The sequence below is a fragment of the Xenia sp. Carnegie-2017 genome, unplaced genomic scaffold (assembly GCF_021976095.1).
Source record: "Xenia sp. Carnegie-2017 unplaced genomic scaffold, XeniaSp_v1 HiC_scaffold_19, whole genome shotgun sequence".
Classification (NCBI taxonomy): Eukaryota; Metazoa; Cnidaria; class Anthozoa; order Malacalcyonacea; family Xeniidae; genus Xenia; species Xenia sp. Carnegie-2017.
In genome coordinates, this window is record NW_025813481.1 from 5940595 (window position 1) to 5963289 (window position 22695).

The 22695-nt window shown below is 35.5% G+C and overlaps 3 protein-coding genes across 3 annotated transcripts; 2 read left to right on the forward strand and 1 right to left on the reverse strand.

Moving 5' to 3' along the window:
• Positions 1–4576: 4576 nt before the first annotated feature.
• LOC124438242 (spectrin alpha chain, non-erythrocytic 1-like) lies at positions 4577–18215 on the forward strand. Its single transcript, XM_046988270.1, is given in 52 exon segments — positions 4577–4902; positions 5040–5165; positions 5901–6041; positions 6110–6390; positions 6830–7091; positions 7172–7345; positions 7425–7526; positions 7605–7742; positions 8005–8349; positions 8431–8678; positions 8752–8821; positions 8892–9077; positions 9145–9271; positions 9404–9456; positions 9551–9620; positions 9734–9801; positions 9874–10116; positions 10299–10430; positions 10503–10769; positions 10838–10921; positions 11029–11225; positions 11385–11529; positions 11602–11718; positions 11787–11851; positions 11943–12042; positions 12172–12320; positions 12390–12438; positions 12509–12584; positions 12587–12654; positions 12727–12830; positions 12905–13067; positions 13183–13267; positions 13349–13533; positions 13619–13723; positions 14144–14253; positions 14321–14419; positions 14515–14635; positions 14731–14852; positions 14927–15059; positions 15144–15242; positions 15310–15357; positions 15437–15548; positions 15638–15714; positions 15796–15932; positions 16012–16201; positions 16289–16404; positions 16498–16561; positions 16629–16891; positions 16959–17114; positions 17231–17377; positions 17459–17609; positions 17690–18215. Coding segments are annotated over 52 exon segments (7248 nt in total). The 5' UTR covers positions 4577–4650; the 3' UTR covers positions 17816–18215.
• Positions 18216–18451: 236 nt separating this feature from the next.
• On the forward strand, positions 18452–21692 carry LOC124438248. Its single transcript, XM_046988278.1, has 3 exons — positions 18452–18879; positions 19421–19712; positions 19791–21692. The coding sequence occupies exons 1-3, from the start codon at positions 18862–18864 to the stop codon at positions 21407–21409; spliced, it is 1929 nt and encodes a 642-aa protein (XP_046844234.1). The 5' UTR covers positions 18452–18861; the 3' UTR covers positions 21410–21692.
• Positions 21599–22693, reverse strand: LOC124438255 (nudix hydrolase 11-like). The gene has a single exon (XM_046988287.1). The coding sequence runs from the start codon at positions 22691–22693 to the stop codon at positions 21866–21868; it is 828 nt and encodes a 275-aa protein (XP_046844243.1). The 3' UTR covers positions 21599–21865.
• Positions 22694–22695: the final 2 nt, after the last annotated feature.

Genomic DNA, 22695 nt, shown 5'->3' on the forward strand with positions numbered 1-22695 from the left:
GTAAACTATGGCACCTTTATCGTCGTCATCATTGTAGATTTTCTTTCGTCATCCATGACGTAATCTACGACATTGACGATATAATCCACGATGTCCATTATATCCATAAAATAGGGCATGATGTCGACAATGTGATCCATCATATCCATAATGTACTCCATGTTATAATGTGATCCATGCATGATATCTGTGATGTGATCCATGATATCCATTATGTACTCCATGACATTTATGATACGATCCATGATATAATCCACCGCAAGATATGTGATTTCCATGATCTATTTCATTGATCTGATGCTTCATTCCTTCACACATGAAAATTTTGTTTTAGAAAATGAAAACGTGCGTTGGTGAAGTTTTTTATGCGAAAACATTTTTTATACCAATGAAAATTTTAGAGAATTTTAGTATTTTTATTTCTAAAAGATCTCTGGAAGTTGTATGTTTTTCAAGCAGCTACATTATTTTATGAACAACGTTCCTAAAACTTCAGCACATACCTGTAGGATCAAGGCTGATAACAGCCAGTTGAGTAACGTACAGCAATGATGCAGATGCCACGGTCGATAAAGTGTAAATTTCTGTGTGGGACAATATATAAACTCGCCAACGTTCATGAAAATGTTGAATATTCGTTCTCTGTTCTTATATTTTAAACCACAGTTGATTAATCCCAATTAGCACGTGTTGTTGAATGTACGGCGAGTTATATCTTCCCAGCATGCAGTTTGACACGAATATTGATTTAGAAAGTGTTCAAACGAGTATGATATTTACACAGGATTACACCAAGCCCATATTCCAGCTGATACATGACCTTTACGAGCATTGTTTTCATAGATGGTAGTTTACTCCAATTCTCTTTTACTCCGATTTAACGATGACAAAGTTCGTATGTGATGCGACACAAACACCATTTGATGACAACTATACATGTCATTTCTGTACTTTTCATCGATGTCGATATCAATTGTTCATCTTCTGCTATTGACAGTGATTTACTTGTGCACAATACAACAGAAGTTATTGAATAGTTAACCAAAGTGTTTTTTTGACAGACGTTTTACAGTTCATGTTGGTTACTTTCGTCTCAATGAATGTACTTTATGCATGCTTATACCAGGTTTATTGCGCCAAACAATTATTTTTTATCAAGCGAAAGCGGTCATTTCATATAGTATGTACTCCAAGGTTGTACCAAGTTAATTAGGCTAAACATTAATATAATTGTTATGCCTATGCGTTCAGTAATATATTATATTAATGAATGGAGCAAAATAGTTGTCATTCATTCATTATATAAAACTTTCATTGGGCTTACAACTAAAAGAAAACTTGGGAGAAGAGAAACATTATATTAGCTAAACATACAAGCTATTTACATTTTACAGGCTGAATTAAATAGCGTCATAAAATCATTCTTGACGTCTTACTTTTAGGATGAAAGTGTTATGTAGTTATTTTACCCCATTTTGCATCATTCTTCTCTTTAGCGAGTCTTCTGTGAAAGGTAGATCTTACTTCCAATGTCCATTTTCATGTTTAAATAATTTTTCTTCTACTTGAGTTCTTTCTCACAAATACCAAAAAAGCAACAGAATAAGGAAAGACGCGGCGTTTGCACAATGTGATGATGCAACCGAATGAAGGAAGATGCTGCGCCTGCGCGATGTGATTATGCAACCGAAAAAAGGCAGATGCTGCGCCTGCGCGATGTGATGATGCAACCGAAATAAGGCAGATGCTGCGCCTGCGCGATGTGATGATGCAACCGAAAAAAGGCAGATGCTGCGCCTGCGCGATGTGATGATGCAACCGAATAAAGGCAGATGCTGCGCCTGCGCGATGTGATGATGCAACCGAAATAAGGCAGATGCTGCGCCTGCGCGATGTGATGATGCAACCGAAATAGGCAGATGCTGCGCCTGCGCGATGTGATGATGCAACCGAAAAAGGCAGATGCTGCGCCTGCGCGATGTGATGATGCAACCGAAAAGGCAGATGCTGCGCCTGCGCAATGTGATGATGCAACCGAAAAAAGGCAGATGCTGCGCCTGCGCGATGTGATGATGCAACCGAAAAGGCAGATGCTGCGCCTGCGCGATGTGATGATGCAACCGAAAAGGCAGATGCTGCGCCTGCGCGATGTGATGATGCAACCGAAATAAGGCAGATGCAGCGCCTGCGCGATGTGATGATGCAACCGAAAAAAGGCAGATGCTGCGCCTGCGCAATGTGATGATGCACCGAAAAAAGGCAGATGTTGCGCCTGCGCAATGTGATGATGCAACCGAATAAAAGCAGATGTTGCGCCTGCGCGATGTCATGATGCAACCGAATAAAAGCAGATGCTGCGCCTGCGCAATGTGATGATGCAACCGTACGCAAAGAGGAGGAAAAAGTTGCTAGAGAGCAACTGAACCAATGACGACATTACCCCAACATTTTTTGTCTTGCACTCACGACATTTGCTGTCATCTTTTGTCTTTTCCTTTCATTTAATTCATTTACCAGTTGCAAATTCGTCTTTGTGTTTTCATGTGCGTGGAATTTTCTTTAAATTTTCTGTCATTATTTTTTGTCTTGCATTTACGACATTTGCTGTCATCTTTTGTCTTTTCCTTTCACTTAATTCAGCTTTTCCCAAATAATTAATTTAACATATTATTAATTAATCATTTAATTATAATATCTTATTCTGAGAAGAAGACTTAAACTGAAAAACATCGAAAAAAAAACTTGTTTAATGCGTTTTGCAGCCGACTCCATGCAGTTTGTTTAGGCTAGACATTTTATATATTTGTCAAGCCTATATAGCTCTCAAAAACATATATATAAATAGATAAAACAAAATTGCCTTTCAGTTAATATTTTTATGTAATAAAGAATATATTCATTGTACCTTATTCTGAAAGAAAGGCTTACTAAGTGTTAGCTTGTATGGGAGGAGTTTGAACTGAAAAACGTCGAAAAATTTTGTGTTAGGAAAAAATATGTGCACAAGTAAATCGGTCAATAATCTTTATTGTCCCTTTCTTCCTGTGAAATGAAATCAATTAAATCAAAAATAACGAAGAAAATCACAAAACTGCAAGTTCAATACTGTACTGTTGGCCTCCATAACTTCAAATAACGAAAAGTTGATCGGCCATTTTGTCTCATGGTAGCGAAAACTTCTATACACCATATAAATTTATTGTTTTAACTCGGTTTGAGATCACTGAACAAAAATATGAAAGCGCAAACATACTTTCTTTCATCAAGATTTCGAATCTCCGGTCATTTTTGTCGAATTGTCTTCATTTGAATTTTAAATTAGGCGAAACTTGTGCCCAGTCTCTAAATAATTGTTCGCTCTGAGAAATTGGCGCCAAAATTTGTTCTTCCTCAACAACATGATATATATCGCCCAAGAAACTTTCGTATTTTCAGTAGAAAAACTCGCTTTTAACTTCAAATAAACGGAAAAAAATTCATTCACATCCTACCTTTAAGTATAGTCCGTCGATATTCTTCGTTTCCCGTCGAGTTTGTTGGGTTTTTGGCGTTGAAATGGGACAACCGCTCGAGTTAGCTTGTCGCGCAAACCGTATGGAAGTGGTCACAACTTGTTGCTAAAAAATGAAAAATATGAAGTACATCCTACTTCCAAACTTTCCAAAGCATTCAAGGAAGGACAAAACAAAGCAACACTGCAAACAAGTTTACTAAAAAGAATTGGAATGGTAAATATTACGGCAAAATAAGATTCATCTTTCTGAAAGGTCTGGCGAAAGATACGAACATGTCGAACTTTTGGGCGCTTTTACCTTAAAAATACCACAAAATATAGCAAAAAAATCCTACTGACCACAAGGTAGTTGTTACCTTTAAGCTACTTTAAGATAATTTAATCAATTCTTCTTCTTTCTGCGATTTAGCTTCGAAATTTTCGTCAAAATTTTTCGTACGTTATGTCTTCTTGAAGAATTGTAATAAATGAAGAAGTTGGGGTCTTCTCCGGAAACGCAACAAGAAAGGAATGATTGACACTTGGTTAATTCAGCCTGCCATTGGTGCAAATCATCCAATAAGATTACAAGATGCAACTTTAGCGGGAGATTTGCAATATTCCTTCTTATTCCTTTGTAAATACAAATTATCATATAATATGTACTGGTATGTACCTTTCTAACCCTAGGCTTGTAGAATTCAGACATTCATTTTATTCACAGCTTTCATATAACGTATTCTTAATCTTTTCAAGGGTCTTGATAGCTGTAAAAGCTTGTGAAAGATACATAGCTCAAATATTGAAAAGTGTGGTAAGAAACTGCGTATAGGGATATTAAAAATATGCAAGAAAGTTATGCTAGACGTTATGACGTCTCTCGCTTAATATCTTTTACTGGAAGGGGTTCAAACTGTGTCGAAACAAACCGACAATGCATCGAACTGACTGGAACATCTCGATAAATATTTTTATCCTTCTATCCGCCCCCCGACAGTCATTGATATCAATGGAATGTGATCCTCGACCAATCACAATAGGCGTTTTGTCGAACAAGCTATTCCCAGACCTCTGCTTGCGCATCATTAATTGTGCACATAACAAGTTGACGAAGAAGTATATTTCTATGCCGCATTTCTTGTTATTTTATTGCAAAAATGTTTGAAAGTCATTTTGATTCGCCCGCAATACCTGTCCTTGAGACAGTTGAGGATATTGAGCGACGTAGAGCACAAGTTTTACGCCGTTATGCCGAGTTTAAAGAGGCTACGCGTTTCAAACGTCTCCGTTTGGAGGAAGCGAAGCGTTATCACCAGTGGAAACGCGATGTGGATGAATGTGAAATATGGATCAATGAAAAGCTTCAAATTGCAAGCGACGAGTCGTTTAAAGATGCTACAAACCTAAAGGTACAGTATTTCAAATTCTACGTCGGCTTTCAAATATGACGGATAATTTGATTTGTAGACAACGCCCGCATCAAATAATGTGATTTATTGCATAATTTATAGCGTAAATAACATATTTGACGTTTTTTATTTTCTAGGTTAAGCTACAGAAACACCAAGCTTTCGAAGCTGAAGTATCGGCACATACTAACACAATTATCACCATCAAGACAAATGGTGAACAGATGATTTCGGAAGAGCATTTTGAATCTGTGACAATTAAAGTAAGAGTATTTATGTACATATTACAATGACACATTAATAACCATGAGTATTTGTGAGTGTTTGAGTGCATGAAATACTGGTACTAACCCTCCAAAGTTAAATAAAATATACATTACATACACTACTGGCTGGAAGTATTTTATCCTGCCCAGGGGGAGTCTGATGGCACATAGCAAATTTTTGTGTGGGCAAATCATTGAAATGAAAATACTGGAAGCTAGTTCTCACTTTAATTTTGAAGCAAACAATGCAACTAGTCCAAATCTTTTATGGACAGTTTAAGAAAAGTTCATTTATGATGCTAAGCTAAAATGCATCATTTATGCAAAGACAGGCATGTTTATGAAAATGTAGCCTTCTAGTTGTACATTTAGTTCTATGCAGAAACTGCATAGTCAGCAAGGTAACAAGTTTGAGAATTAGTGTCCAGGCTTGCACATAAATCAATTTTTGTTTGTGTAAAATGCTTGAAATTCAGCCACATAATCATTAACAAACTCTAAAGTAATTAATGTGTGGAATTTTCACCTGCCAAGGTAAACTTTTGCAATGTGCTATATATATGATAATATTGAACATCATGGAAGCAAAAGGCATGTTTTTTTTAGTTCATTACTTCAATTCAAAGTGCATGATTTTATGAATTGTTTAACCACCTGTTATTTTTAATTAGTTTAGAAATTCTTTTTGTTAGCAGTTACAAAGAAAACATTGTGAAATTGTCTTATTTGTAGGAAAGGCTTGATCATCTGATGCATTTATGGGAATTGCTTTTGCAACAATCTGCAGAGAAAGGGCGCATGCTTCTCTTCACTCAAAAACGAGTAGTATTTATTCGCGAGTGTAGTGAAGTTTTGATGTGGATTTCTGATAGGGTAAGTAATGTTTGATTGTACCTGTAGGCTTGTGAAGAACCATACAAGAAAAAATAATTTCTTTGTAGGAAGTTATTGTTTCTACGCAAGAAACAATTCAAGACTTTGAGCATGTTGAAGTGTTGAAAAAAAAACTGGAAGATTTTGCCAAAGATTTAGATGCAAATGAGAAACGTATCATGAGTATCAACCAGCAGGCAGACACATTGGAGGTTGAGGGTCACCCAGATATCCAAGTGATACGGGAGAAACAATCTGAGGTTAATGAAGCTTGGGATAAACTACATCAACTGGTTACAGTCCGTAGAACGATTCTGACAAGTTCTCATGAGATACATGCATACTATAGGTACGTAATGATTGAAAACTTGTTTTATACCTACACAATCTACCCTGACCATATCATTGTTCTGTTGAAGTGAATTAAACAGTTTAAAAGATTGTTTATAAAGACACTATTTTAGTGTGTGAGTTAAATTGGAAAAAAAATGTGAGATTTTTTGACAAAAATATATTCAGTAATGTTATTTTTTAAATGTAACCACTAAGTGTCGTATTGAAATAAAGGCTGCATTAAGCTAAAAAATGCAGCCTTAAAATTATATTTTTAGAGTGTGCATTGATTATACCACATAGTGCACTTTGTTTGAATGACTCAAATGGATCAATTTTCTTTAGTTGTTATGTTTTTATTAGTGTATGAATCATTGTATAAAACATCATATTGATGTCATTTACAAATAATGCCGATTTGCACGCTGGTAATCAATGCACAATTATAACTTTAGGGATGTGGATGAAACTGTTCAATGGATTGTAGAAAAAGACAATGTTTTGTCATCTGATGATTATGGCAAGGATCTTGCTAGCGTAAATGCTTTGAAACGTAAGCATGATGGGGTTGAAAGAGACTTGGTTGCTCTAGATGATAAAGTTCAAAATCTTGGAAATGAATGTGATCAGCTGAAAGAAAAGCATCCAGAAGTTGCTGAAGACATTGAAGCAAAGAAAATAGAATTATTGCAAGCATGGAGTGGCTTAAAAGATAAAGCAAGTCTCTTTCAGCAATTCTTCATGATCAAATTTTCTTCTCAGTAATTTTTTTTAAAAATAATTCTGTTTTTTTACAGTCTGACGTGCGAAAAAGCAGACTTGAAGATTCGTACAACCTCCAGCGGTTCATAGCCGATTACAAAGAACTCATCTTGTTCATCACAGAAATGAAGACATTGATTGGTACTGATGAGATGGCCAAGGATGTTGCTGGAGCAGAAATGTTGATTGAAAGACATCAAGAACACAAGGTGATTGGTTTCTCTAGCTTGAAAAATGCCTCATTTTGTTCTGCTGAAGTAATTTCTCTTATACATGTATCACAAATAGGGTTATATTGATGCCCAAAAGGAAGGATTTGATAAATTCTTCAACACAGGCCAAGAGTTGGTGGACAATGGGCATTATGCAGCTGATGACATTAAAGAGAAGGTTAAAGATATTGATGAGAAACTTTGATTTTTGTTATGAAGTAATAATTGTGCTTATTTTCTTTTTGAAAACATTTAGTTGGACAATATGGAAAGTGAAAAGACATCATTGTACAAGCTGTGGGATGAACGCAAATCAATGATGGATCAAAGTTTAGAACTTCAACTTTTCTATCGAGATTGTCAAAATGCTGACAATCAGATGGCAAAGCAGGAGGTATTTAATAATGGCATTCTTTACGTTTTTATTAATGATTACACAATAACAATAACATTTAAGTCATTAAATAAATGGTTGGTTATTTGTGCCTTGAAAGAGAACTGTATTATCTTGTAAAATGAAAATCTTAGTGTGTACTCAATGTGATCATGCATGGACAGTTAAGGAATTTTGACCAGTGGGGGTAACGTGTTTGTTTATTGTTGACAGATGACGTTAGTTACCTGTAGTGTAGATGAAAATTTATTTCAAATATTAGGCTTTCCTAACTGATGAAGATTTGGGCGACTCACTTGATGCAGTTGATGCATTGATACGAAAACAGGACGACTTTGCCAAGTCGTTTGCTGCTCAAGAGGACAAGATCAAAGATTTGAACGAGACAGCAACCAAGTTGATTGAAAATGAACATTACGCTTCAGATGACATTGAGAAACGTAAAAACGATGTGAACAACAGACGTGCGAATATACAAGAAAAATCGGACAAACGAAGGGAAATATTAGAGGAATCACGTAAGCTACAACAGTTTGAAAAAGAGGCTGATGAAACAAAAGCTTGGATCAATGAGAAATTGATGATCGCCACAGATGAATCTTACAAGGTTTAAAATAATATTTTTTTGTTTTTTACACCATTAAAACATGCTACGTAAGGAGGTTTATAGTTTTGTCTGCTTCGACAGGATGCGACCAATCTTCAAAGAAAACTACAGAAACACGAAGCATTTAATGCGGAGTTAGAAGCCAATCAAAATCTTATTGATTCAATTCACGAAAAGGGCAAAGAACTCATAAGCAATGATCATTACGCATCGAACGACATTCAAAAAAGATTGGATGAACTTGATGATTTATGGAAACATCTTCTTGATAAAACACAAGAGAAAGGAAACAAGTTAAAGGATGCTAAGCAGCAACAGATGTTCAATAGGTACATCTATTGATAATCGTTTAGTTTAGCTAATAGTCAATATTATAGAAGGTGAAATTCAATTGTTTCTTAAGGGTATTGACGACATGGATATATGGATAACTGATATTGAGGCACAATTACAGAATGAGGATTTAGGAAAGGTTTAGACTGATTATTATGATGCAGCGTCCGTAAAAGGAACTTTTTTACAATTCAATGTTCTTTTTTCAGGATCTTTCGGGAGTTCAAAACCTTCAAAAGAAACATGATTTGATGGAAGGCGATATTATCACAAAACAAGAAAGAATTGATGTTTGTTCAACGCAGGCTGATCTTTTTGCCGAACAAGAACATTTCGATGCTCCTGCAATTGTCGCCAAGAAAGCTGCTCTGATGGAGAGATACGAAAAATTGAAGGTTCATACTTTCTTGTGTTTGTGTGTGTTTGCATAACACTCTCTAAATCATTGTTGTGTTTATTTAGGAACCATTGAATCAACGAAAGAAGAGACTTCAAGACGCTCAGTGCTATCAACAATTTTTGCGAGACGTCGAAGACGAGGAGGCCTGGATACGAGAGAAAGAACCGATTGTCTCATCTACTAATCTTGGTAGTGTGTTTTTATATTGTGTAGATTGTATATGTTCTGATTTCTTCGTCGTTAATGATACGTTGGAGAGTGAAAGTTAGAGTCTCCATTACAAAAATTGACTTTAATGAAATATAATTTTTTATATTTTAGGAAAAGATCTAACTGGAGCTCAGAATTTGTCCAAGAAACATCAAGCTTTAATGGTTTGTGTAGCTTTGATGGAAAACCATGTTCTTAATAATTTATATGTGAAAATAGCCGATGTCATTTGTTCTTTTTTTTGTTTTATTTAAACAGAGTGAGATGAGTGGTCATGAAACACGAATTGGCAACGTTATTGATTATGGGAAAAAAATGATTGAAGAAGGTACATAGAAATCTCTTTAATTCTTACATTATGAAAGGAACACTTCTTCCTAAATTCATTAATCTATTTGTTTATGATATTTTTTCACAAATTTTCATTTCTTTTCATCAAAGATCATTACTGTAAGGAAGATATTCAGGAAAAGATAAACAATTTAGACACCCAATGGTCTCAACTCAAGGTCAAATTTTTATCCATAAATTTTCTTCACTTTAAAGTCTTTATTCAAGTCTCGTTTTTTTATGATACACAGGAGAAAGCCGCGGCGCGCAAAGAGGACTTGGACGAGTCATTACATGCTTATCAGTATTTAGCTGATGTCACTGAAGCTGAAGCATGGCTGACAGAGAAGGAACCACTTGTAACAAGCACGGATTATGGTAAAGATGAAGATAGTGCTCGTGCTATGTTGAAGAAACACAACGCTGTAATGAGTGATCTCGAGGCTTATGGTACCGTTGTTGACGAATTGCGCGATCAAAGTAAAACTTGTAAGGTATGTTACATGAAGTACTGCTGTTGAAAACTTACTGTTTTATATGATATAAAAATCTTCAAAATCTTATTGTTTTTGCTTCAGTTTAGTGACATTCACACACTCTTTCTGAACATAAGAGTTTCGATGATGACAAGAATAGAGAATTGGCTGTTCAAATTTTTAGTTTTCTCCTTATATAGACGATCACTCCAGTTAAGAATCTCTCTGACCTTGAATGTGTGGAAGCTTTGTATGACTATGAGCAGAAAACAGCGCGGGAAGTATCGATGAAGAAAGGAGATATACTTACTTTACTTAACTCTACCAATAAGGTACCTACGATGATTTACGATGATTTACGAGAATATACGTAATTTACGTGATCGATCGGGTTTTTTTTACAGGATTGGTGGAAAGTGGAGACGAACGACCATCAAGGTTTTGTGCCAGCTGCTTATTTGAAGAAAGTTGATATGAAAACGGTTTCGCAAGAACTTGTAGAGAAAATGGAGGGTGTTGAAAAGGTTTCTGAACGTCAAGATGCCTTGGACAAGAAATATCAGGATTTACTTGATGCTGGCGCTGACCGAAGAAAGAAACTGGAGGAATCTATTGAACGACACGGTTTGTTACGAGAGGCACACGAGATCGAGTCGTGGATCAACGACAAGGTATAAATCAAACTGCACTGTTTACATTTTTCGTTAATGTTGGAAAGAAAACTATTGCTCAATTGTAGGTAGCCGTGGTGACGTCAGAAGAGGTTGGGGATGACTTTGAACACGTAGAAGCACAAAAGAAGAAATTCGATGACTATCAAAAGGTACAGTAATCGAGAACAATAATTCAAATAATTTTATTGAACTAACCCCCTCCCCCCGTGGCAATATTAATGCTTCTAAAAACTGCACATCTTTGTGAATGTTAAAGGACATGCGCATTATTGAAACTCGCATTCGAGAATTGACGGCCATTTCCGAAAAGCTGAAAACTGATCATCGTCGTGAATACGAGATGATTCAAGAGATTATCAAACGTTTGACTGAAAAATGGGAAGAATTACAACGCTTGTCTGAGGAACGACGACTTGCCTTGGAAAGTGCCCAGGAGATACAGAAGTTTCACCGGTAAGTTAGCCATATTGACTTAGTTATATACAGTTAAATACATTGATCATGTATTTTCAACAACAATATTGACTGTCTTTATTTAGTTAACTATGTTGATCGTCTCTTTTCAGTTTTTAAAGGAGTTTTTTCATTTGTAATTCATTTGTGTTCATTTAGTGATGCTGACGATACCAAGGCTTGGATTTCCGAGAAAGATACAGCGTTGTCATCTCCTGACTATGGCCGAGACTTAGCTAGTGTCCAGGCTCTACAACGAAAACATGGTGTTTTGGAAAGAGATTTGGCAGCTTTGGAGGAAAAAGTAAGATATATCTTTGATATTCGTGAATTTCTCTAAAAACTATTTGAGTTAATATATTTGTTTCGTTTTCAGGTTCGTCAATTGAACAGCGAGGCAGATATGTTGATGGAAACACATCCCACGCATGCGCAAGATATCGAAGCGAAACGTGATGAAATCTCAGAGGCCTGGGATGGATTGAAAGATCAGGTATGCCGAACAATGTGTTTGTACTTTTCAGAATATTGTACTTACTTTGGTTTGTTTTCATTTTTAAGGCTGCTTCAAGGAAAGGAAAGTTGGTTGATTCTCATGATTATCAGCAATTTCTGAATGAATACAGGTGATAAAAAGTGTTTCTTTGGATGGAAAAAACATTGCAGGTTAAAAGTGCGTGTATAATATATGATAAAAACATTTTAACTCGTTAACAGAGACTTGGAATCCTGGTTGACTGGTATAAAAGCTTTGGTTTCATCCGATGAATTAGCCAAAGATGTTGTTGGTGCTGAAGCTTTGCTTGAAAGACATGACGTAAGAAGATGATGAACTCGTCGCTATTTTCACTTAATATTATAATTAAACTCAAATGTATTTGCTAGTCTGCCCCTACAATAATTGATAAGACATCATCGTATGACTGAGTTTTGACTCTTTGATCAGGAATATCGAGCTGAAATTGATGGAAAAGATGAGACGTTTCAGGCTTTTAATAACTTTGGCAAAGAACTTGCAGAGAAAGAGCATTATGCTCGACCTGAGATCGAAGAGAAACTGCAAACTGTTGAAGACGAACGAAAAGATCTTGAAAAGTAAATTGAAACATCGAAACATCTTAGACATTGTCCAACTTTTCTTGATGCCTCTGTTTTTGATTAAAGGGCCTGGGCTGAGCGAAAAGATAAGTTGGATCAATGCTTTGAGTTACAGGTGATATTTGCTTTTTCCATGTTCGTTTTCTTATTTCTAGTTTTATGAACTTTGATGTATTTTTTCTAAGTTGTTTAATCGTGATGCGGAGCAGTTGGAATCGTGGATGACCCCCCGTGAAGCGTTAATTCGAAGTGAAGAAGTAGGGGGTCTCCTGAAGGCGCCGATAAACTTGTGAAGACGCACGAAAACATCGAGAAGTCAATAAAGCAGCAGGTTTATTCCGTTCTTTCAGGCTTAGGTTGCATTTATAAGCATCTACTAGTGTTATCTTGATCATTATTTTAGGAGGAGAAAATCAAAGCTCTTCAAGATTACGCATCAAGATTAACTGAGAATAATCATTACGATTCACCTGTAATCAACGAGAGAGTGGAGTCTGTTTTAGAACGGTAGAGCATGCTTGATTCAATGATTTATTGAAAGGTTGATTTGACCTGAGATGTTCTTTTCTTTCTTTCTCCAGGTGGCAAAAATTGAAAGCAGCTTTAGTTGAACGTCGCTCTAGACTTGGAGAAAGTCAAAACATACAGCAAGTTACTCGCGACGCAGAAGATATGGAGGCCTGGATTAGTGAAAAGTTACAATCTGTTCAGGACGAGTCGTACATGGATCCCAGTAATCTTCAGGTGAACATTGAACTTGATGGATAGATAGATGAATTTTATACAGTCTTCGAATATATCGTTTTTTTAACGTTGTTTTACAGTTCGTTTTGTGCTAATGTAATTTTGTATGTTTTAGAGTAAGGTGCAGAAACAACAGGCTTTTGAAGCTGAAATGGCTGCAAATGAAGAACGCGTTTTGCAAATCATTGCCACAACAAATCGTATGTGTAAACAGATTTTTTTGTGATTAGATCTTCATATTGTTGCCATTGATTCTATAGAGTTTCTATCTTTTACTTTAGAACTTATTGAAGAAAAAAAATGTGCCAGTAACGAGGAAGTAGTAAAAGAAAGAATAACAAAGCTTCAGGAAGTATGGGAAAAGTTGACCAAACTATCACAGTCAAAATCGAGATATTTGATGGAATCCAATCAAGTACAGCAGTACAATAACAATGTGAAAGAATTGGACTACTGGCTTAATGAGGTTTGTTTATCATTCATGAAAGGACAGGATTGCTAACTGTAAACGAACTCTGCCTTGAAACGTTAGTAATGTTCATTTTTTATAGACTGAAACATTACTATCTTCTGAAGATTGTGGTCATGATTTAGCCAGTACACAGAATTTAGTAAAGAAACATCAACTTGTAGAAGCTGACATCATTGCTCATAAGGTCTAAATATTTAATACGTTGATTTTGTTGTTTCCCTTGTTACTGCCGTTGATGATGATGTCATTGTTGCTGATGTTTTATTCATTGTTAATGATGTCATTACATGTTTGTAAATGTAGATCGTCCAGGTTAGTAGAGTCCAGAGAAGGACTGTTTTTGTTGTTGTTGACTGACGTTTCGACAATCTTGACTCTGAAGATGACTACCGCTAAGGTTGTCGAAACGTCAGTCAACACCAACAACAACAGTCCTTCTCAGGACTTTACTATCCTGGACGATCTACATCCACAAACATGTAACGATACTCCCTGGTTCAAACCATTTACTTTATAATGATGTCATTGTTGTTGATGTTATACTCTTTGTTAGCATTGCGAACGTTTGAAACGCTCATAATGAGGTATTTTTGTTCTTATTTAGGATCACGTGAATGATCTACAGGCGCAAGCAGATAAATTTGTTGAAAAAGAACATCATGACTCAAAGACAATCAAAGAGAAAGCTGAAACTATCACCTCTCGTTACGAAAAGTACAAAAATAATGTCGCTTCCGATATTATAGAGTTTCTTATTTTCAAGTATTTTTATTTATTCAAGGATCACTACAATGGCGAGCGAACGACGTGAAAAACTTGATAAAGCCAACGATCTGCAACAGTTGTGTCGTGATGTTGATGATGAAGAATCATGGATTAAGTAAGATATCAGTAATCTTGGATTAAGTGAAATAATCAAATCACTTCTTATCTGTTTGTTAATTAATCGTAAATTTGTTTATGCCGTTTTCATAGAGAGAAGAAGTTGTTGGCAAGCTCTGAAGATTATGGCGAAGATTTGACTGGCGTTCAGAATTTGCGTAGAAAACATCAACGTTTACAGACGGAAATTCACAATCATGAGCCGAAAATCTTGGTAAATCTCACTATATTTTCTCCTCACTTTTGTAACTGTTATTTTAGAACATCTCATATTCATGTATATTTTTATGGTATGATGTTATTTTATAGAGTGTCCGTGATCGTGGCGTGATGTTTATTAACGAAGGTCGTCCTGATGCTGACGTCATAAAAGCACGAATTGACGGTTTACAAGAGAAATGGCGCGAGTTAAATGAAATAACCGGAAACCGGTATGTTTTAAATACACTGGTTTGATGGTGTTAGATTGCTAAAACTAACGTCGTTTTTTGTATATCTTTTACAGAGAGAAGAAGTTGGAACAATCTTTGGCTTACCAACAGTTTAGTACAAACGTTGATGAAGAAGAATCCTGGATTAACGAGAAAAATACTTTAATTACGAGCAGTGATTATGGCGACACTTTAGCTGCAGCTCAGGTAAACTTTAATCCATATTATTTCGTGAGATGTTTGTTTTATGCATTTTGTTGTATCGATGTATATGTTACGTTGTCGTTTTAGGGATTACTCAAGAAACACGACGCTTTTGAGAAAGATTTCGAAGTCCATAAGGAACGAGTGAAAGATATTGAGAAAAATGGTAGAAATCTTATAGATCAGGTATTATCTTTTTTGTTTAATTGCATTCAGGTAATTTATACCTACTGCAAAGACTTTATGTTCGTAGGAAAATCACGAAAAGGATAAGATTGTTTCAAGAATAGCTTCTTTGAATGTAAGCATATACACTTGCTATTATTTATAGTTTCTGTTTTGCCATTTTGACAAAACCATGTCCCTTGCTTTCGTTAAAGAACAAAGTTTCGGAGCTTGAGCGATTGTCCAACCATCGCAAGAATAAACTGTCTGATAATTCTGCTTTCTTACAATTCAACTGGAAAACTGATGTCGTTGAATCATGGATAAGTAAGACTACAACTGTCACTCTATGTGCATATGTGTGTATAAATAACTAAATACTAATACCTTATTTTTAATTTTCAATTGTCTTGTAGATGATAGAGCTGCTTTGGTTCAGTCAGAAGACTGTGGAAAGGATTTACCCTCAGTTCAAGCACTTATAACTAAACAGGTTTGTTGGATGTTTTTTCATTTTTCATTTTACCTTCTTTTCATGGTTTGTTTTTTTAACGTGAGGATTTTTTAATTTAAGGAAACGTTGGAATCGGGATTACAAGCGTTTGAAAAGGAAGGTGTTCAAAAAGTAACCACTCTTAAAGATGATTTAGTGAAAGCTGAACATGCTCAATCTCCGGAAATTGTCAAACGCAACGATGAACTTGTGGATAGGTTTTTCCTTACATTTTCTGTCTACATGACATTTATACAGTATTCACGACTACAAAGATTTTCATCTTTTTTGTCTTAGATGGCAGGGCTTACTTCAAGCATCTGCTGCTCGTAAAGGTCTTCTTATGAAGTCGTTGGACAAATACACAAAGGTTGAAGATATGTTCTTAGAATTTGCTAAGAAAGCGTCAGCATTCAACAGTTGGTTCGAAAACGCAGAGGAAGATCTTACGGATCCTGTTCGCTGTAATTCCTTGGAAGAAATTCAGGTATTGATCATGTGCTTTTATATATCAAGGACATTTATTATATAAAGCGGAAGATTTTACTGTCGTGTTTTACTTTGTATCTTTTAGGCTTTACAAGATCAACACGACCAATTTCGGGAGTCTTTGCAGCAAGCTGAAAATGACATGAGAACATTGAGGAGGCTAGATAAACAAATCAAGAGTTTCCACGTTTCTGTTAACCCGTATGTTTGTTGAATGTGTTTTCAATTGATTATTTGCCAGAGATGCATCTTCCTAGGTTTCTTTGTAATAAAGATTTTTTTTCAATATTTCAGTTACACTTGGTTTACAATGGAGGCTCTTGAAGAAACCTGGGAGAGTTTGGAGAAAATTATCCTGGTTAGTTTTCATTTTATAATGTGCTTTAAATTCATGCATGTCTTTGTCATGTCTTTCTTGCTCTTAGGAACGTGATGTAGATCTTCGTAAGGAAACAGAAAGACAACGTTATAATGATGAACTGAGACAAGACTTTGCAGAGAATGCCAACTCGTTCCATCTTTGGTTGACACAAACACGTTCAGTTATCGTGGATTGTCAGGGTGATTTGCAGGATCAACTGAATTTGATTGAAAAAGAGTCAAAAGAGATTCAGGAAAAGAGGGAAACATTGTCTATTGTTGAAGATCTTGGAGCAAGAATGGAAGAAGCATTGATCTTGGATAACAAGTATGTATAGCCTTTTGTATTTAATAAATTTAATCTTATCTGAAATCAAAATGATTCTCGTTTATAGATACACGGAACATTCGACCGTTGGTTTAGCTCAACAGTGGGATCAACTTGATCAGTTGGCAATGAGGATGCGTCATAATCTTGAACAGCAAATACAAGCTCGTAAGAGAACTGGCGTTCCAGAAGAAAAATTAAGAGAGTTTGCGAATAACTTCAGGTATTGTTTCAATTTTCTTTATGCTAATCATCGTTCCTTGTATCCATAAGATATCTGTTTGTAGGGATGCTCGAATATATAATTGTTTAGTGGCTGATTTTTTTTTTATCTTTAAGGCATTTCGATAAAAACAAATCACAATTTCTGGACCACCAAGAGTTTAAATCCTGCTTGCGATCTCTTGGTTATGATTTACCTATGGTGGATGAAGGCCAACCTGAGCCAGAATTTGAAGCTATCTTACAGACGGTTGACCCAAATAAGTATGCTACGTGACTCACATATCATCTTGGAGATATTTGAACTTGTAACTTTGTGTGAGTGTGTTTTTTTTTGTTATTTAGTGATGGAGTTGTTTCCCTGAGCGAATATATGTCATTTATGATCAGTCATGAAACAGAGAATGTTCACTCAAGTAAAGATGTTGAAGATGCATTTAGGGCTCTTACTGATGGCGCCGACAAAGATTTTGTTACAGAACAAGAATTGTACCAAGTGCGTCTACATATATATCATAGGTAATCGTTGCTTTATTTGGCCAGATCTTCTTTATTTATCTTCTTACTTTTCTATAGTCTTTGTCCAAACCACAAGCTGAGTATTGCCTGGAAAACATGCAGCCGTATGTGGATGCACGTGGCCGAGAGGTACCGAATGCGTACGACTACAAGACGTTCTGTGCCGAGTTGTTTGCAAATTAGTTTCACGGTGTCTTGATGATAGTTATGACGTCACATGTGTCTTCAATGATTTCATAAAGTTGTATTGACATGTTTAAACTATAGTATAACACAGGATTCAGTTATTCGATATTATGCCGTATAGCAAGCTGAAAGCCCCGTTGTTGATGTTTTTATTTTAAACTTTAAGACATGTTTCGATGTTGAGGGAATCTCTAAGCGAATGGTCCCTTCTTGCTTTTCAATTTTAATTTTATTTTGTGAAATACGGCTAGTTTTTCTTTAATATGTTAATCTCTGAATAATTAAGCACTACAGTGAGTTTCCGTAAAGGAGTCGTTTAAAAATTGCACTGTAATAGGTTTGAATGTCTAGTTATCTACCTTAAGCAATTCATCAATAAAATTAAACTTTAACATCATTTTGAAGTTTGTTATCAATTTTTTAATCAACAAAATTCATGATCGTGTTAGGAATCACGAATTTTATTGTAACATTTAGCATGTTGATCAAGATAGCAAGGTTAATTTGCTATTCCTTCTTCAATTAATTCTAATTATGCAAATATTGTGATATGTTTTGTGTGCTCGTAACTCTGTCATGTGACATTGGTGGGGAGATTAACTTACATAAATATATCTTCTTGGTAAAAAGAATAGTTTATCAACATCCAAACTTGGAGTTTGATAAGCAGGTTAAAGATGAAAGCATTTAACCAAATCTTTATTGTGCAACTTCATTGTTTGCTGTGGGTGGTTCAAATTGACGTCCGCATCGTAATCATGCCGATTCCGGAATTTTTATTTGCGTAATCATATAAATTAAATGTTGACGTTGTGTTGCAATAATCAGCTTCAAATTTTTACGAAAGTCGTACGCAAAGATATACTTAATGAGCTCGTACATGGTGAAACGAAGCGACTCCATACGTAAGATTTTGTAAAGCGAACAGTTGTGTTTACTAACAAACGCTGTTTTTTTTTTACCAATTGTTTTTATTTCGTCGACATTAAACAGCAAACAACGCAGAGAAGAAGGAGAGGAGACGCAATTTTGTACTGTGAGAAATGGAAATATTGGTTGAGGTATAATGAATTAAGAATAACTTCCCCGTTTGCCTTTTTTACGACAATGTTTAACTCATAAGTTTTTGAAAATATGTCAAATTTACGTATGTATTTTACGGAGCGTTAATTCTTTTCACTTGTTTGTACTGCTAAAATATTAGCCACTAATTGCAATGTCGATTGTAGCTCAAAAAAACATTCGTTTTGTAGTGACTAAAACAGAAAAATAATGCCACCATGAGTTACTTCCGCATGCTTTAAACTGATGAACAAATCTTTTTGTTTGATTACAAACTGCAGAGTTCTCATGTTGATAATTTGTTGATAATTTGCTTGTTTTTGTAACCATGAAAAGTTGGTTTGACTCACCCATTTGGGCATAGCTGTGATTCAGTGTTGTACATATGTATAAAGAAGATTTTTGTATTGTGAGAAGGCATTATTGTTTTATACCATAACTCGTACTTTCTACTTCTAAATAATGTAACTATCTTTTTTCAATGAATATTTTCTGAAAAATCTTTAATTTTACTGTAATATGATTTAATTAATGGTGTAGGGTCAACTTGACTATTTTGAAGAAAGAAGCTGGAAGAAACGATATTTTGTTATGAAGTATGAAATCAGTACTGCATTACGATATATGGAAGTTTACAAGGACAAGAATTGGCGAAAGCAGCTACCAAAACATGTAGTCAACTTACATCCAGGCTATGAAGTAAGATTGAAGATGGAATCTAAGAAGAAGCATTGTTTTTCTTTGAAAATCACAGACCATACATTGCTCTTGGCTTGTGATAATGAGAGTGTGATGAATCAATGGATTTCAGCCTTGGAAGAGTATAACTTAGGTAAAAAATATTCCATTGTGTCACATTAGTTGCTCATCATTGTTTTTATTTGTGCTCATGTGACTTTGTATTTAATAGTGAAGTCTTTCTGTGTTCAACCACAAGACACTCCAACAATGGCAAGGATTGGAGCAGTCTTACCTTGCAATCTTCAATTTGTACATTCAGAAGTGCGTTTGGTCAGTGCACTGGATGGCAACCTGGTATGTTTCTGGCCTTTTCATTGTATTAGAAGATACAAGTTTATCGGGAATGTATTCACTATTGAAGCTGGTCGCAAGGCTCCATCAGGAGAAGGAATTTTTGAGTTTATTTCTAATGAATGCTCAGAAATTTATCGAGTCATGGACACCATAATACGCACAAAAGCTGGTAGCACCACAACAAGACAAAATATCTCTAATCATTTACATAATCAAACTGAGCATCATCATTCTCCAGTCAGGAAAATGCAATCTGCTCCTATTCCCCCCTCAAACAAAAGAGAGTGTAATGATTATGCTGAACCCATACCAGTAACTTCATCTTCTCCACCTTCTCCACCTGTAGTATCACCTCCTCCTGTAGTTTCACCACCGCCAATACATCATACCTATGATATCCTTTCCCCAACAGCAACCAGTCCACACTCTAAACAAAGCCAACGAAGTGGAGCAATGATTAATGGTGGTGAATATAATACATTGCAATTTCCAAAGCAATCTGAGATTCTCTTACCATCAACAGCATCTACTTTAAGCAACACCGCTGTTGGTTATGATACACTAAATTTTGTTGACAAAAATCCAACAGAAAATGTTCATTCGAGGGTCTTAGAACATGATCAGTATGATCCTAATGGATATTTGGTCAGTCCTGTTGGTACAATTTATGATACATTGGACCATTCATCAAGTTTTGGTGAACACAGAAAAAACAACACATATGATACATTACAATCAAGTGAAAGGTATGATCCTTCCAGCTTTAATTTTAACAATGGTACATATGATGCTTTGCAGCATAACACATCTCAAGCTCTTCCTAAAGGTGTTCATGCTTCACCTGCTAAACCCAATGTTTCTACACAATCAGCAGCACCCTTTCATCCAGTTAGGCCTCCACCGAGGAGAAAACCTCCAGTCGCTGTCAAACCATCTGAACAAATTACTGATGGACAAAGATCAAATATCCTGTCTAATTCATCAGATGCTCTAGCCACAGCTAGCACCATACCAGGGAGACCCAGCAGACACCCACAACATCCACAAATGAATAAAAAAATGCCACAATTGCTACCAAAGCAAGAAAATATGAGTGAGATAATTCAGAAGAGATTAGGTAGTTCAAAAAAAGATGAAGATACTGTTTATAGTTCAATTGATGATGAGTATTCATATATTGATAATCAAAGTTCTCATTATGATGATAGAGATGCTGACTTATATACTGATCCAGATAATGATATTAGGCCACAAGCACACCTTCCCAAGCCACCTCAAAAAAAGCCTGTGAAACCTAACAAAAATATGAAATGCAAATCCAGCTCGGTAGTGGGTAATTTAGCAACAGAATTCAAGAGGAAGCTTGAGACAAAATTGAAGAAACCAGCAGCATCTGAACAAGTAAAATCTTTTCAAGACAGTCATTATGAGGATGCGGATATATATGATGAGGTAGAAGATCCTTACTACAGCAATCCACAGCCAAATTCTTAGCTTGCTGTATACTTAGACATTGCCACTATTTTTCAAAAATGAACTCATAGAGTTGTCCTGATTAATTTGTATATTGTTGATTGGTGTATAGGAATCTCATAAAATTGTTAATTTATTAATGCAATTTATAACAAGACAAACTTTTGATAAAATAAATGACAAAAAATAAGATACTTTTTAACTAAAAAATAATTTTAGTTTGTGTAGGTTTTAATTTCAGTTGTGTTGTTCAGATATTTACATTTTAAATAAGTCAATTATACATTTTAAGATGCTGTCTCAATTAGTGTATATTGTACTAGCCATCCTATTCATTTATTCATTTATCTTGATTAACAACTATTTTGGCACTCACTCCCAATAACTACATGTTCAAAGGAAGTTAAGGAACTTATAATGACAATGTTCTGAAAGTTACGTAGGGCTGGACTAAACGTAAGTTTTATACCATTCTGATTACAGTTTGCTTGGTTGAATTAGCTCATTGTATATTTTATCCTTATCAAATCCTGTTGTATCATTTATCCATTGTCGATACTTAAACTCTGGAAGACGGGCAAATAATAAGCAAGCGACATGTGTCGCTATTACAGCAGTCAAACCAAAGATAATGTGGATATTTTCATTTCCCTCTCCGAATTCAAAGTAATCAATTTTCTCTTTCATGAGAAATTCTGTACGTTTATGATATTTCTGCAGTAGAAACGTTTCCAAAGGAACAAGCAAGATCTCTGTAACTTCCAAAGGATTAAGATCAGGAGTGAACGATTCATAATTTAAAACTTCAGCAACTACAGGAGTCACAAGATACCCAGTTTGTGTCACATATGGAAGCATTTTGCCAATAATTCGCAAGTTTTTGGAGGACAAACCAATTTCTTCAAGCGTCTCTCTGAGAGCTGAAGCAGTAATATCGACATCCTGTTTGTCCCTTTTGCCGCCAGGAAACGACACTTGTCCAGGATAACTTGATAAATTGTATGAACGAACTGTACACAACACGTAAGGCACGCGGTTCTTTATGGTGATTGGTACTAAAACAGCAGCTTCTTTTAAAGATTCACAATTTTTATAATCAGAGCTACTATAAATAGTGGAAATGTGTTCAAGATAGGCTTCCAATCGAGTGAAGGACCACATAATTTTTTGCAAACATAGGAAAGTGAGATGTTTGGTAACATTTTCAATTTGGGATACAATAAACGGACATCCATCAAAAGGAGGTGCATTCGGAAACTGTCTCCGAAGGTAAAAGCTGAAATGAGGCCAAAGTTTAGCCTCCATAA